This window comes from Halichoerus grypus, chromosome 11 (assembly GCF_964656455.1).
Source record: "Halichoerus grypus chromosome 11, mHalGry1.hap1.1, whole genome shotgun sequence".
NCBI classification, from domain to species: domain Eukaryota; kingdom Metazoa; phylum Chordata; class Mammalia; order Carnivora; family Phocidae; genus Halichoerus; species Halichoerus grypus.
Genome location: NC_135722.1, coordinates 90,932,270 through 90,947,359, shown reverse-complemented (window position 1 = coordinate 90,947,359; position 15,090 = coordinate 90,932,270). Strand labels below are relative to the sequence as shown.

The 15,090-nt window shown below is 41.9% G+C and overlaps 1 protein-coding gene across 2 annotated transcripts; it reads right to left on the bottom strand.

Annotated features, from left to right (window-relative positions):
- Positions 1-9,005: 9,005 nt before the first annotated feature.
- On the bottom strand, positions 9,006-14,588 carry ACRV1 (acrosomal vesicle protein 1). 2 transcript variants are annotated; one of them, XM_078059183.1, is made up of 6 exons: positions 14,537-14,588; positions 12,141-12,209; positions 11,856-11,945; positions 11,604-11,780; positions 10,142-10,261; positions 9,006-9,391 (listed from the first exon to the last, which is right to left on the bottom strand). In XM_078059183.1, the coding sequence occupies exons 1-6, from the start codon at positions 14,586-14,588 to the stop codon at positions 9,267-9,269; spliced, it is 633 nt and encodes a 210-aa protein (XP_077915309.1). In that variant the 3' UTR covers positions 9,006-9,266. The 2 variants fall into 2 exon arrangements, with proteins under 2 accessions (XP_077915309.1, XP_035979234.1); XM_036123341.2 differs by having other exon boundaries at positions 11,604-12,209.
- Between the last annotated feature and the right edge of the window lie 502 nt (positions 14,589-15,090).

Here is a 15,090-nt window from a genome sequence, read left to right as displayed (position 1 = left end):
AGAAAATATCCAAGCAAATTCCTCCTGAATGGGGAGCCCCATGCAGGTCTTGATCTCAGGACCCATGAGATTAGGACCTGAGCCAAAACCAAGAGTCAGACGCTTAACAGACTAAACCACCCAGGCACCCCAGTAGACCATATTTCAAGTTGAGAATTCTTTTGGAATTCCAAGGTTTGGGGCCTTTATTTTTGAATGGCAGTTAATGAAGGGATAGTACTGTGTATCCAAAATAATTTTCATTCAGAAATTTGAGAAGGAGCCTGAAGGAGTGTCTGGACCACCACCATTTATTTTGGCTTATGACAAAACTCTCCAGTTTGTCTTGCTTAGGATCCTGTAATCTTAATAATTTTTTTTTTTAAGATTTTATTTATTTATTTGACAGAGAGAGACACAGCAAGAGAGGGAACACAAGCAGGGGGAGTGGGAGGAGGAGAAGCAGGCTTCCTGCGGAGCAGGGAGCCTGATGCAGGTCTTGATCCCAGGACCCTGGAATCATGACCTGAGCCGAAGGCAGACGCTTAACGACTGAGCCACCCAGGCGCCCCTAATCTTAATAATTTTGTAAAATTGTTTTCAGTATTAAAAGAGAAAGCATAGGGGGGAGGAGCAAGATGGCGGAGGAGTAGGAGACCTGGATTTCGTCTGCTCCCAGGAATTCAGCTGGATAGGGATCAAACCTTTCTGAACATCTACGAACTCAACAGGAGATCGAAGAAAAGAATAGCAACAACTCTCTGAATAGAAAAGCGACCACTTTCTGGAAGGTAGGACGTGTGGAGAAGTGAATCCGAGGTGATATTTGGGAGGATAGACGGCGGGGGAGGGGGCCTCCATCGGCCGCTTCTGGCAAGTGATAGAGCAGCGGAGCACAAAATCGGAACTTGTAGAAGTAGGCTGCTGAGGGACATCTCTCCAGTGGCTAAGCGGGGGGTGGGACCCTCGCGGGACAGTATGGTCTCAGGACCCTCGGGGTCACAGAAAGACCGGGGGTGCCTGAGTGTGGCAGAGCTCCCAGGTATTGGAGCGGGGAAGCCGGCTGCAGAGACAGAGCCGAGCCGTGGGCTCTCAGCTCGGGGTTGCCATAAACCGTGATCCAGGGCACAGTCGGGCCACTGCTCCTCCAGCAGGGACCCAGCAAGCAGCAGATCCGGGGAGACTCCCCTTCCTCCCCCAGGAGGAGCGGCCCAGGAGCGCACTGCAGGGATCTGCTGGGTTTGGAGACTCCACCCGGGGTCGGGTGCCAGAGATAGAAACGCTCAGTCACAGGCCGGGTGAGCACGGAGTGCGGCCGGAGACCAGGAAGACGGGAGTGACTGACTGCTTTTCTCTGGGGGCGCACTGAGGAGCGGGGCCCCGAGTTCTCGGCTCCTCCGGGGCAGAGATTGGGAGGCTACCATTTTCACTCTCGTCCCCCAAAGCTGTACGGAAAGCTTGCGGGGAACAAAAGCTCCTGAGAGCAAACCCGAGCAGATTACTTAGCCCTGACCAGGCAAGGGCGGGGCAATTCTGCCTCCGGCAAAGACATTTGGGAACCACGGCAACAGGCCCCTCCCCCAGAAAATCAGCAAGAACAGCCAGCCAAGACCAAGCTTACCGATCAATGAGAACGGCAGAACTCCAGCGCTAGGGGAATACTGCACATAGAATTTCATGGCTTTTTTACCATGATTCTTTAGTCTTTCAAAGTTAATTTTTTTTTAACTGTCTTTTCTTTTTTCTTTTGTTTTTTTTTTTGAATTTTTCTTTTTCCCTTTTTCAGCCAACATCTTATCAATCCCTTTTTTATAAAAAACATTTTTTATATTTCATTTTTAGAGTCATACTCTATCCCTTCATAGTAGTTACCCTTATTTTTGGTATATATCTATAAGTTCTCTGTTTAAAATTTAGAGATACAGTTTCTTCTAACAGATCAAAATATACCCTAATCTCTAGTGTATGGCTTTGTTCTAGTCTCCTGCCTGATCACAATCTCTCCCCCCCCTTTTTTTTTTAAAACCTCTTCTTTCTTTTTTCAACCAACTTCTTATCTTATCAATTCCTTTTATAAAATCTTTTATAATTTTCATCTTTATAGTCATATTCCATCCCTTCATCATATTAACCCTTATTTTTGTACATATATAAGTTTTTCTTTCTTTAAAATTTTGGGAGGCACTTTCTTCTAACAGACCAAAGTACACCCAAAATCTAGTGTGTGGCACTGATCTTTGCACCAGCCTGATCATATTCGATCATATTCTGTTTTTTTTGTTTTTGTTTGTTTTTATCTTTTTCTTTTTCTTTTTTCTTTCTTTCCCTTTCTTTTCCCCCAGTTTCAGGTCTTTTCTGATTTATTTAGTGTGTATTTTCTGGGGACGTTCTTACCCTGTTAGCATTTTGTTCTCTCATTCATTTATTCTCCTCTGGACAAAATGACAAGACGGAAAAACTCACTTCAACAAAAAGAACAAGAGGCAGTACCGACTGCTAGGGACCTAATCAATACGGACATTAGTAAGATGTTGGAACTAGAGTTCAGAATGATGATTTTAAATATACTAGCTGGGCTTGAAAAAAGCATGGAAGTTATTAGAGAAACCCTTTCTGGAGAAATAAAAGAACTAAAATCTAACCAAGTAGAAATCAAAAAGGCTATTAATGAGGTGCAATCAAAAATGGAGGCTCTAACTGCTAGGATAAATGAGGCAGAAGAGAAAATTACTGATATAGAAGACCAAATGATGGCAAATAAAGAAGCTGAGAAAAAGAGAGATAAACAGCTACTGGATCACGAGGGCAGAATTCGAGAGATAAGTGATACCATAAGTTGAAACAACATTAGAATAATTGGGATCCCAGAAGAAGAAGAAAGAGAGGGGCAGAAGGTATATTGGAGCAACTTATAGCAGAGAACTTCCCTAATTTGGGGAAGGCACAGAGAACCCCTCTCAAAATCAATAAAAATAGGTCAACACCCTGACATCTAATAGTAAAACTTACATGTCTCAGAGACAAAGAGAAAATCCTGAAAGCAGCTCGGGATAAGAGGTCTGTAACCTACAATGGTAGAAACATTAGATTGGCAGCAGACCTATCCACAGAGACCTGGCAGGCCAGAAAGGACTGGCAGGATATATTCAGAGCACTAAATGAGAAAAATATGCAGCCAAGAATACTATATCCAGCTAGGCTGTCATTGAAAATAGAAGGAGAGATAAAAAGCTTCCAGGACAAACAAAAACTAAAAGAATTTGCAAACACGAAACCAGCCCTACAAGAAATATTGAAAGGGGTCCTCTAAGCAAAGAGAGAGCCTAAAAGCAACATAGACCAGAAAGGAACACAGACAATATACAGTAACAGTCACCTTACAGGCAATACAATGGCACTAAATTCATATCTTTCAGTAGTTACTCTGAATATAAATGGGCTAAATGCCCCAATCAAAAGACACAGGCTATCAGATTGGATAAAAAAACAAGACCCATTGATATGCTGTCTGCAAGGGACTCATTTTAGATGCAAAGACACCCCCAGATTGAAAGTGAGGGGGTGGAAAACCATTTACCATGCTAATGGATGTCCAAAGAAAGCTGGGGTGGCAATCCTTATATCAGACAAATTAGATTTTAAACCAAAGACTGTATAAGAGATGAGGAAGGACACTATATCCTACTTAAAGGGTCTATCCAACAAGAAGATCTAACAATTGTAAATATCTATGCCCCTAACATGGGAGCAGCCAATTATATAAGCCGATTAATAACAAAAGCAAAGAAACACATCGACAACAATACAATAATGGGCAGATCATCTAAGCAAAAGATCAACAAGGAAATAAAGACTTTAAATGACACACTGGACCAAATGGACTTCACAGATATATTCAGAACATTCCATCGCAAAGCAACAGAATACACATTCTTCTCTAGTGTCCATGGAACATTCTCCAGAATAGACCACATCCTAGGTCACAAATCAGATCTCAACCAGTACCAAAAGATTTAACAAGATTGATAAACCCCTGGCCAGACTTACCAAAAAGAAAAGAGAAATGACCCAAATAAATAAAATCATGAATGAAAGAGGAGAGATCACAACCAACACCAAAGAGATACAAACAATTATAAGAACATATTATGAGCAACTATATGCCAGCAAATGAGATAATCAGGAAGAAATGGATGCATTCCTAGAGATGTATCAACTACCAAAACTGAACCAGGAGGAAATAGAAAACCTGAACAGACCTATAACCACTAAGGAAATTGAAGCAGTGATCAAAAATCTCCCAACAAACAAAAGCCCAGGGCCAGATGGCTTCCCAGGGGAATTCTACCACACATTTAAAGAAGAATTAATACCTATTCTTCTGAAACTGTTCCAAAAAATAGAAATGGAAGGAAAACTTCCAAACTCATTTTATGAGACCACCATTACCTTGATCCCCAAACCAGACAAAGACCCCATCAAAAAGGAGAATCACAGACCAATATCCTTGATGAACATGGTTGCAAAAATTCTCACCAAAATACTAGCCAATAGGATACAACACTACACAGAAAGGATTATTCACCACGACCAAGTGGGATTTATCCCTGGGCTGCAAGTTTGGTTCAACATCTGCAAATCAATCAACGTGATACAATACATTAATAAAAGAAAGAACAAGAACCATATGATCCTCTCAATAGATGCAGAAAAAGCATTTGACAAAGTACAGCACCCTTTCCTTTTTTTTTTTTTTTTAAGATTTTATTTATTTATTTGACAGAGAGCGAGAGCAGGAACACAAGCAGGGGAGTGGGAAAGGGAGAAGCAGGCTTCCTGCCGAGCAGGGAGCCCGATGTGGGACTTGATCCCAGGACCCTGGGACCATGACCTGATCCGAAGGCAGACGCTTAACGACTGAGCCACCCAGGCGCCCCACAGCATCCTTTCTTGATCAAAACTCTTCAGAGTATAGGGAGAGAGGGTACATACTTCAATATCATAAAAGCCATCTATGAAAAACCTACAGTGAATATCATTCTCAATGGGAAAAAACTGAGTGCTTACCCCCTAAGGTCAGGAACGCGGCAGGGATGTCCACTATCACCACTGCTATTCAACATAGTATTAGAAGTCCTAGCCACAGCAATCAGACAACAAAAAGAAATAAAAGGCATCCAAATCGGCAAAGAAGAAGTCAAACTCTCACTCTTTGCAGATGATATGATACTTTATGTGGAAAACCCAAAAGACTCCACCCCAAAACTGCTAGAACTCATACAGGAATTCAGTCAAGTGGCAGGATATGAAATCAGTGGCATTCCTATACACCAACAACAAGACAGAAGAAAGAGAAATTAAGGAGTCGATCCCATTTACAATTGCACCCAAAACCATAAGATACCTAGGAATAAATCTAACCCAAGAGGCAAAGAAACTGTACTCCGAAAACTATAGAATACTCATGAAAGAAATGGAGGAAGACACAAAGAAATGGAAAAACGTTCTATGCTCATGGATTGAAAGAACAAATATTGTGAAGATGTCAATGCTACCTAGAGCAATCTACACATTCAATGCAATCCCCATCAAAATACCATCCACTTTCTTCAAAGAAATGGAACAAATAATCCTAAAATTTGTGTGGAACCAGAAAAGACCCCAAATAGCCAGAGGAATGTTGAAAAAGGAAAGCAAAGCTGGTGGCATCACAATTCCGGACTTCCAGCTCTATTACAAAGCTATCATCATCAAGACAGTGTGGTACTGGCACAAAAACAGACACATAGATCAATGGAACAGAACAGAGAGCCCAGAAATGGACCCTCAACTCTATGGTCAACTCATCTTCGACAAAGCAGGAAAGAATGTCCAATGGAAAAAAGTCTCTTCAACAAATTGTGTTGGGATAATTGGACAGCCACATGCAGAAGAATGAAACTGGACCATTTCCTTATACCACACACAAAAATAGACTGAAAATGGATGAAAGACCTAAATGTGAGACAGGAGTCCATCAAAATCCTAAAGGAGAACACAGGCAGCAACCTCTTCGACCTCAGCCTCAGTAACTTCTTCCTAGAAACATCGCCAAAGGCAAGGGAAGCAAGGGCAAAAATGAACTATTGGGACTTCATCAAGATAAAAAGCTTTTGCACAGCAAAAGAAACAGTCAACAAAACCAAAAGACAGCAGACAGAATGGGAAAAGATATTTGCAAATGACATATCAGATAAAGGGCTAGTATCCAAAATCTATAAAGAACTTATCAAACTCAACACCCAAAGAACAAATGATCCAATCAAGAAATGGGCAGAAGACATGAACAAACATTTTTCCAAAGAAGACATCCAAATGGCCAACAGACACATGAAAAAGTGCTCAACGTCGCTCGGCATCAGGGAAATCCAAATCAAAACCTCAATGAGATATCACCTCACACCAGTCAGAATGGCTAAAATTAACAAGTCAGGAAACGACAGATGTTGGCAGGGATGCAGAGAAAGGGGAACCCTCCTACACTGTTGGTGGGAATGCAAACTGGTGCAGCCACTCTGGAAAACAGTGTGGAGATTCCTCAGGAAGTTAAAAATAGAGCTACCCTACAACCCAGCAATTGCACTACTTGGTATTTACCCCAAAGATACAGATGTAATGAAAAGATAGGGCACGTGCACCCCAATGTTCATAGCAGCAATGTCCACAATAGCCAAACTGTGCAAAGAGCCAAGATGTCCATCGACAGATGAATGGATAAAGAAGATGTGGAATATATATACAATGGAATATTATGCAGCCATCAAAAGGAATGAAATCTTGCCATTTGCAACGATGTGGTTGGAACTGGAGGGTGTTATGCTGAGCAAAATAAGTCAATCAGAGAAAGACATGTATCATATGACCTCACTGATATGAGGAATTCTTAATCTCAGGAAACAAACTGAGGGTTGCTGGAGTGGTGGGGGGTGGGAGGGATGGGGCGGCTGGATGATAGACATTGGGGAGGGTATGTGCTATGGTGAGCGCTGTGAATTGTGCAAGGCTGTTGAATCACAGATCTGCACCTCTGAAACAAATAATACAATATATGTTAAAAAAAAAAAAAAAGAAGAAGAAGATAGCAGGAGGGGAAGAATGAAGGGGGGGAAATTGGAGGGGGAGAAGAACCATGAGAGACGATGGACTCTGAAAAACAATCTGAGGGTTCTAGAGGGGAGGGGCTGGGAGGATGTGTTAGCCTGGTGATGGGTATTAAAGAGGGCACGTTCTGCATGGAGCACTGGGTGTTATACACAAACAATGAATCATGGAACACTACATCAAAAACTAATGATGTAATGTATGGTGATTAACATAACATAATAATAAAAAAATAAATAATAAAAAAAGAGAAAGTATAAACAAAACTGCTAAATGCATCACACGGCATAGAGTATATATTCTGTAAGTGCTACTTACCACTCTCTTCACAATGATGAATGTCTTCATGGAAATAGTTATCCAAAGTCCCAGCCCATTTGGTTTTCAGCAAATAATACATACTTAAATCCATAGGTGAAAATACTAAATCAACCACAGCTTATATTTCTCTATTAAAGTACAAAAATGTTTAATGCGTTGTCAATTTGGATATTCCCATATAAAAACAAATAAATATGAATGTAATCGTCACTGAGTTATAGACAATGGAAATTAAAATTATATACTGAGAAAAATAATAATTGTTAAAAAAAAAAAGGAAATTTGGAAAGAAGTTCCATTGTCTTCTAGCCAACAGTTACTGCCAATGAAGAATCTATTACCAATGTTTTTGGGAGGTCCATGATATGTGTATGTGTGTGTGTATAATTTTTTAAATCTCACAAACAGAAAATCTGTTTTTTTTTTTTTTTTTTTTAAAGATTTTATTTGAGAGAGAGAGAGAGAGCACAAGCAGGGGGCAGGGGCAGAGGGAGAGGGAGAAGCAGGCTCCCGCTGAGCAGAGAGCTCAACATGGGGCTTGATCCCAGGACCCTGGGATCAGGACCTGAGCGGAAGGCAGATTCTTAACTGACTGAGCCACCCAGGCGCCTGTAAAATCTGTTTCTTGATGTAGTATTCCAAGAGTTCTTAAGCATGAAATCTAAAGCCCTGTCCATAAAATAAAAAATAAATTGGATTTTATTAAAATTGAAGGCTTTTGCTCTGCACAAGACACTGTTAAGACCACCGAGCTGGTTTCAGGCAGTTTTAAATAGAGGTGTGGGAGAGCAGTGGCTAAAAGGAGATGGGCTTGTGTTGGAAGAGAGGATTGATTTTGGTCTTGAAAGAACCATTCTGCCTAATATTTATCATGTGGTAGAAGCAACTCAAATTGAAATCATGCAGATTTGGTTTTGAAATCCAGCCCTGGCTCAATGTTAACTCTGTAACCATGGCCAGTTTGGAACAACATGGTATATTAATAAATAAATTCTATGTATTTGTAAACTAAGGATGATTCTGTCTTTTTTGTCTGCCTTACCGGGCTCTTTTCTGAGGATCAGATGAGACCATGTATGTGCAAATACGTTAAAGAATATAACACTAATACAAGGTGAGAGAGGGACTATTACAGTATTTCCACCTGCTCCTCTATACTGAGATGATCTGGTAACATTGTGTGAGGAAAAGATTTAAGCAGTATCACCTACTACATATTTATATAGCAAATAAAAAAGAGTCATTTATTGTTATAATTTTGTTAAGAGCAGACTCTTGAAGACTGAAAACTCAAGAGCCAAAGAAGGGGTGAGTTTTGGACACCATCATGGGTGGTAGAAGGGGGTAGGGTTCCTATTGGGATGGAAATGGGGGGGTCAGAGAAGGTCCCACAGTATTGTTTAAGCTACCCTGCATTTCTTCTTGTGATCTCTGCCCTGGGGGACCCCTCCATTTTGACGAATGTGGAGTGATTTAAAACACATCCACTTTAGTATGTGGAGGAAGCAGGCTCAGGCTGATCCTGCAACTGGCTGATGGGAAAAGAAGTCCATCTCCAGTCTGTATTCTTGACCATGCAGAATTTATTGAGAAAGCAAAGCATGTTGAGAGATGGGGTAAGGGAAGACAGAAGACAGAGAAGAATGGGTCACAGGGCATGGATAGGAGAGGAAGGGTGAGGTATTTGAACATCCTGTCTGACACTCAGGCAGAGACAGACGTGATTACTTATTGACTGGGGAAGAAACAAAATATAAATTAAGCCCTTTAGGGTGATGGAGAATTTCTGCTGCCTGAGTCAGGGCAGGAAGCAAAGGCACAGGCTTCTAGATCTTGTTGCAAAAAGATTGGTTCCGACAGCATATAATTTGCATCCTGGTTCCATGGGAGAAGAGGTTCATAGATGGGCACATGTTCTCACACCCCTGAACCATGAATTGGAGTTTTCCACCTGAAAGAAGCAGAGACAGACTGTAGTGAGCAGAAGGCTTCCTCCGACCTTCGCCTTCACCATGGTCCCCAGTGTCCCCATGCAGGCATGACCAAGACCTCCGGCTTGTGTATTCTTCCTCCCCCTCTCCTTCCATCTGTCTTTTCTGGGCCCTTCCCCACATCTGTTGCCCACTGCCTCTATTGAGGGACTAGACAAACCACAAGGGAAGTCAGGCAATGTGGTTCACGGGATGGCAGTAACCAAGATCCTTTATTTTGGGGATGAGGAGTGAGTATAAGGGTAGAGAGTATGGGAATATAGCAAGACACGTCTGGCAACCTGTGAACACTGACTGATAGACAATTGTTTATTCATTTATTCAGGATTTACTAAATGCCTACCATGTACTAAACATTGTACTAAGTGCTAGGAATATATAACCATGAACAGGACAGACACAGTCCTGAGCTTATTGTCAATGTCTCAACATCTCAAGGTGCAACTCATACATTTCTTTTGTAGGAAGAGAGCCAGTCTCCCTGTCTCCTTTTAAGACATCATAGGCCTGCTGGGAAGGACCTTTACCTCCCCATCAGTAGCTAGAATTCTGCTCTTAATTTAGGATAAGTTTCTCCTGAATCTCCAACTTCCCGGGAAATCACAGCTTGACCCCTCCTCAGGCTCCCACCACCCCAGCTGCTCCCAAGAGTACTTAAGTTAATTGATGTGTTTCTCTGGCAAAGACTGTATTATGAAGTCCCCACATACCTTCAAAGATCTTCTTTAACATGCACTGCTGGGAATTCTGAGTGGAGCAGACTCCCTCTCCACGAAGACATTTTCCATGATCATTCATATATGAGCATGTGTGGCAATTTAATATTGGGCCTGCAAATTTAAGAGAAGCCTGACGAAATTTCCTGATGGACCAGGCATGGAACCACAAATCACAAGGAGAGGAATGATGGGCCTGGATACAACACATTTCATTGTTTGGTTCTTGTTGGGCATTTGAGGGCCCTGCATCTGATAGAGCAGAGTCTCTCTTCTGGACCAGAGGAAATTCCTTCATTCTTACTGCTTCATCTATAATTTTCATTGCTGAAGAATCCCAAATTTCTCTCTATAATACTGATGTTTACTCCAATTCATATCCCCCACTGGTTTCTGCCATGTCTAACTCCATAGGAGCAAAGTAGAGCTTTAATCACATGACTGGCTTCCCTTTTTACTCCCCCATCATACCCACAAGGCACACTTAGAGTAAGAACTGGCTGATTAGTAAGCTATGTTAGAATGCTCTAATGTTGCAAACTCTGTAAAGAGTGATCGTTCTCCATTTTCAAGTTGACCTTCAACAATGGCAATTTGTCACAAAGGGCATTCTTTGTGAAATGCTTCTATGTTGCCTCTTTTACTATCTCCATTGCCAATTCCCTAGTTAAGGAAGCATAAAGAAATAGGAAGGATGTGGGCTTTGGAATCAGACCAACTTAAGTTTGAATCCAAGCATTGCTACTTTCTAGCTATGTGATGTCAGCCCCACTTCTCTCATCTGAAGATTTGGAATACTACTACTTAGGCAATGGGAGGAAATATGAAGTGCTTATGTCCGGTGATATCTTGAGGGGTCATCAAACTCTGGATCTTGTTGTCCTTCCTTGAACAACCCCTTTTTAGTAAGAGCCAAAGAATTGCAGTTGTGCTGGGAAGTTCTTTATGAATCTAACAGACAAAAGTGTGTTCATGCTTTATTTTCCATGTTCAAACAAACAAAACGGAGCCACCAGCTCGAGGGCTAGTCATCTCCTTACAGAGTTTGCGAGGCATTCTAACATAGTTTGTTGAGGCAGATTTAGCATGAAGCTCATGAAGGTTAGTGTCCCATGAGCCCCTTCCAAGGGAGCAGTGGGCATTTGTATTTATAATTTCTTACATAGAGTGAAGTTGGAGGCACTGCTGGCATTTTGTATTTGTGTTATTTTTTTAAAGGGCCCTCAAAATTGTTTAACCTTCAGGGCTACACAAAACCTATATCCTGCCTCCTGGTATTACTGTAAAGAGATGTAAAGAATGTCTTTGAGAGAGCTGTCTGTGAAGTGTTTGTGAACTAGTCTTTCTTCTATACGCTCTCCTTAAAAGTTGGGTTTCTTGATGTGTTCCCTATTTCTCCCCTGAAGTCAAGGACTAGCACCCATCCAGATGCAATTCCCCTGAAAATGTGCCTCACCTGAAAATGTGCTTGATGGTGGAATGCCTGAAGACTGTTCACCCAGTGGCTTTTCACCTGAAGCCTGTTCACTTGAAGCCTGTTCACCTGAAGCTTGTTCACCTGAACCCTGTTCACCGGAAGGCTTCTCACTGGAAGCTTGTTCACCTGAAGGTTTTTCAGCTGAAGCCTGTTCACCTAAAGCCTGTTCACCTGAAGGCTTTTCACCAGAAGACTGTTCACCGGAAGCCTTTTCACCAGAAGCCTGTTCACCGGAAAGCTGTTCATCTGAAGGCTTTTCACCAGAAGGCTGTTCACCTGAAGGTTGTTCACCAGAAGCGTGCTCACTGGCAATATGTTCACCTGAAGTATGTTCACCCGTAGCATGCTCACCTGAAGCGCGTTCACCTGAAGCGTGTTCACCTGAAGTGTGTTCACTTGAACCATGTTCAGCTGAAGTGTGCTCACCTGAAGTATGCTCACTTAAAGTGCTCTCGCCTGCAGAAGTCTCATATAAAGCCTCACCATCTGAAGGGTTTCCAAGTGAAAAGTACTCACCTGAAAATTGCTGAACTGAAGCTTGATGATCCATAGAGCCAGGAGGCTCATCAGGCTGACCTGATGCTCCTGGGATGGAGAGGAACAAAAGAGAGATAGGGAAGGTGAGAGAAAGAATGTCCGGGATAAAGACTGCTTTTCTTATGCAATAAGGCTAACGTGGGATTCCTGGGTTTCCTGTGGGCCTGGTCAGGCATCTGAAGATATTGCAGATGTTGGAGGAAATCAACTACTTACCCAAGAGACCATGAAGGGCAGAGGTGTTAATGAAATACACGGAGACCGCCTCTGGCATTTAAATTTTTTTTTTTTTTTAATTTTATTTACCTGACAGAGAGAGAGACAGCGAGAGAGGGAACACAAGCAGGGGGAGTGGGAGAGGGAGAAGCAGGCTTCCCGCCGAGCAGGGAGCCCGATGCGGGGCTCGATCCCAGGACCCTGGGATCATGACCTGAGCCAAAGGCAGACACTTAATGACTGAGCCACCCAGGTGTTCCCACCGCCTCTGGCATTTAAAGGAAGAATTTTAAGATCCACATTATTAAGAAATGTACAGGGGAGCCCACTAGCCCATGTACCAAAAGCATCCAGAGGGAAAATGGTGTGCCTCCCTGACAAAGCCAGCATCAGGAAATCAATATGCCATCAATCACAAGATCGGAAGTCTACCACAAGCCCTCCCTCCAGTTCCTCTCTGGGTGAAAGGCAGGAAGGATGAAAATACAAAAGGGGAAGAGAAAGCGACTCGGTTCAATAGCTAAGTAATTCTTGCTGAAATTGAAGGTAGAAGATTTTACCCTTTGGACAGGACAAATTTTAAACCAGAGATGACAAATATCTAATGAACCCACAAAAATGTTCGACGGGATTTAAGACATTTTTATTTGGCAAATTCAAGTTCTTTCTTACACTCAGTCCCCAATCCATGTGGGTTGGAGACTCAAAGTTGGGATCAGTTATTAAGATAAAGGCATTCTTTGCTTATTTATTTCTGAATTGAGATTCCTTGTGATGTACCATTATACCTACTTCATGTAGTTGCATGAGGTTTCAGTAACATAAATTGTGACGTGCCTAGTTTATTGCCTAAGTGTTCAATTAATTTTATTTTTCTCTCCTCCCCACTTTACACTGGGACTTAAAAAAACTCTTAGCCGGTCATTCTCTTCTGGCCAGTCCCTTCTACCTTTAATCCATCTGACCAATGACTACTAGACAAATATTCTTTAGGTAGTACTTTTCATTTTATTGAAGTAGCACCAAACAATTTGATTATTACTCTGTGATTAGACTGAGTAACCCAGAGTAGGGTGGGTAGACTACAAGAACTGAATTATTAATCCTAGCCAAAAGCTGAGAGGAATGACAAGATCTGTTGAGGACAAGGTAGCCTAGGGCTCCAAATTACCCTTATCTCTGTAAGAGTCCTACAATAGATATGTATATTCTGGGTGATTTGCCGTCCTTATAATCAATGACTTTCTGAAAGACTATGCTTAGAATATGTTGATAAGGAAAGGTAAGGTTTGGAAAGGCTATGGGGAGGTTTTTATTTTTAAAAGTTGTTACTGAATATTATTTGCTTGATTGATTCTTTAACAGTTAACAAGTTATAATAAAGAGATTTCTGATGTAGAAAGGTTTGAAAAAGCATACTCATTTCTTAGTCATTCTTAGAGTTGACAACTCACTGCTTCGCCACATGGCTGGCATATACTACCATTTGGTAGCTATGTATCTAAATTTCTGAGTCAACTTTTGAAAGTCTAAGAGAGCAAAAAACAAAATCTCGGACAACCAACATTATAGAAAACACTTTGTCATTTAGCCAACAGTTCAGAGCTCATGGTCTCTCTCTTCTCCTCTAGGAGGAATGAGGGAACACAGCCCACCATGAATGAGGACCCTGAAAGAGGAAATACAGACAACTGGATGGGTAGAACCTGGCCATGAAGGAGAGGCTCATAAGGTCTCTTGCCCATAGCCCTGCTGTGTTCTGAGATGGCTTTCTGGGTACATCACATTCCTATCTCCTTCTATCTTTCCTTGCTACATTAACTACATAAGGATCCCTTGCACTCAGTTCATTGGGACAAACCTTCATTGGACTTCCACAGAACCCTTAGACCTGTTTTCTCATCTCACAGAGCATCAGGTACAAATGGTGAGTGGCTAAAAAAGTAGTAGGAATGAGACAGTGCTAAGCCAGCAGGCTTCTCTGATGGTAAAACCATTACAAGGAGAAATCAACTGGCTCAGGAGTTCTCAGAGTTGAACTGGTTTAGCTATTCCTGATTCTGAGTTAGATTGGTTTGGGTAACTAATATTCTGGTCTTCCTTCTTCAAGGGCTCAAAGACCTGAAAGAAGTCTCCCAGAGCTAAGATAGGGGACTCACCTCTGGCACATCCAATCAGATAAAGACTCATTAGTAAGAGAAACTTCTTCATCTGGATTTTGGGAAAGAGGAGACCCTGGTGTAGGGCACCCAAGAGCTGTGAAGGAAAACTGTGAGCAGAAGCTCCCAATGCTAAGCTACAGCTCCTGGGAATTCTAGAACCTCAGAGACCACCCATGTGCCTCACAATGGGTTGAGCTCTGAGGTTCTCATACAGGCTGTTTGGGCAGGATGGCTCTCTAACAACTCAGGGCAAACGGTGCAGGTGAAGGCTAAATTTGCCATGTATAACATGGTGTATTGGGGCTCTTTGCCCTATCTATAAAAAAAAATCCTATTACCAAAATAACATATTCTCTTTGTAATAAAATTTAAAAGCTATTTATTCTCTTTTTGAAATGTTCTTGACAGTGAGGTATGATTGGCTGATTATTTTGTGTTTGGCTCTTTGTTTTTTTTTTTGGCCCTGTAGCCTAATCTCTGTTGACTTGATCACCTGAATGCTGGTTGTGTTTGGCTTCAGACTGGATTTAGCCAGTGGAAGATTGGAGGGG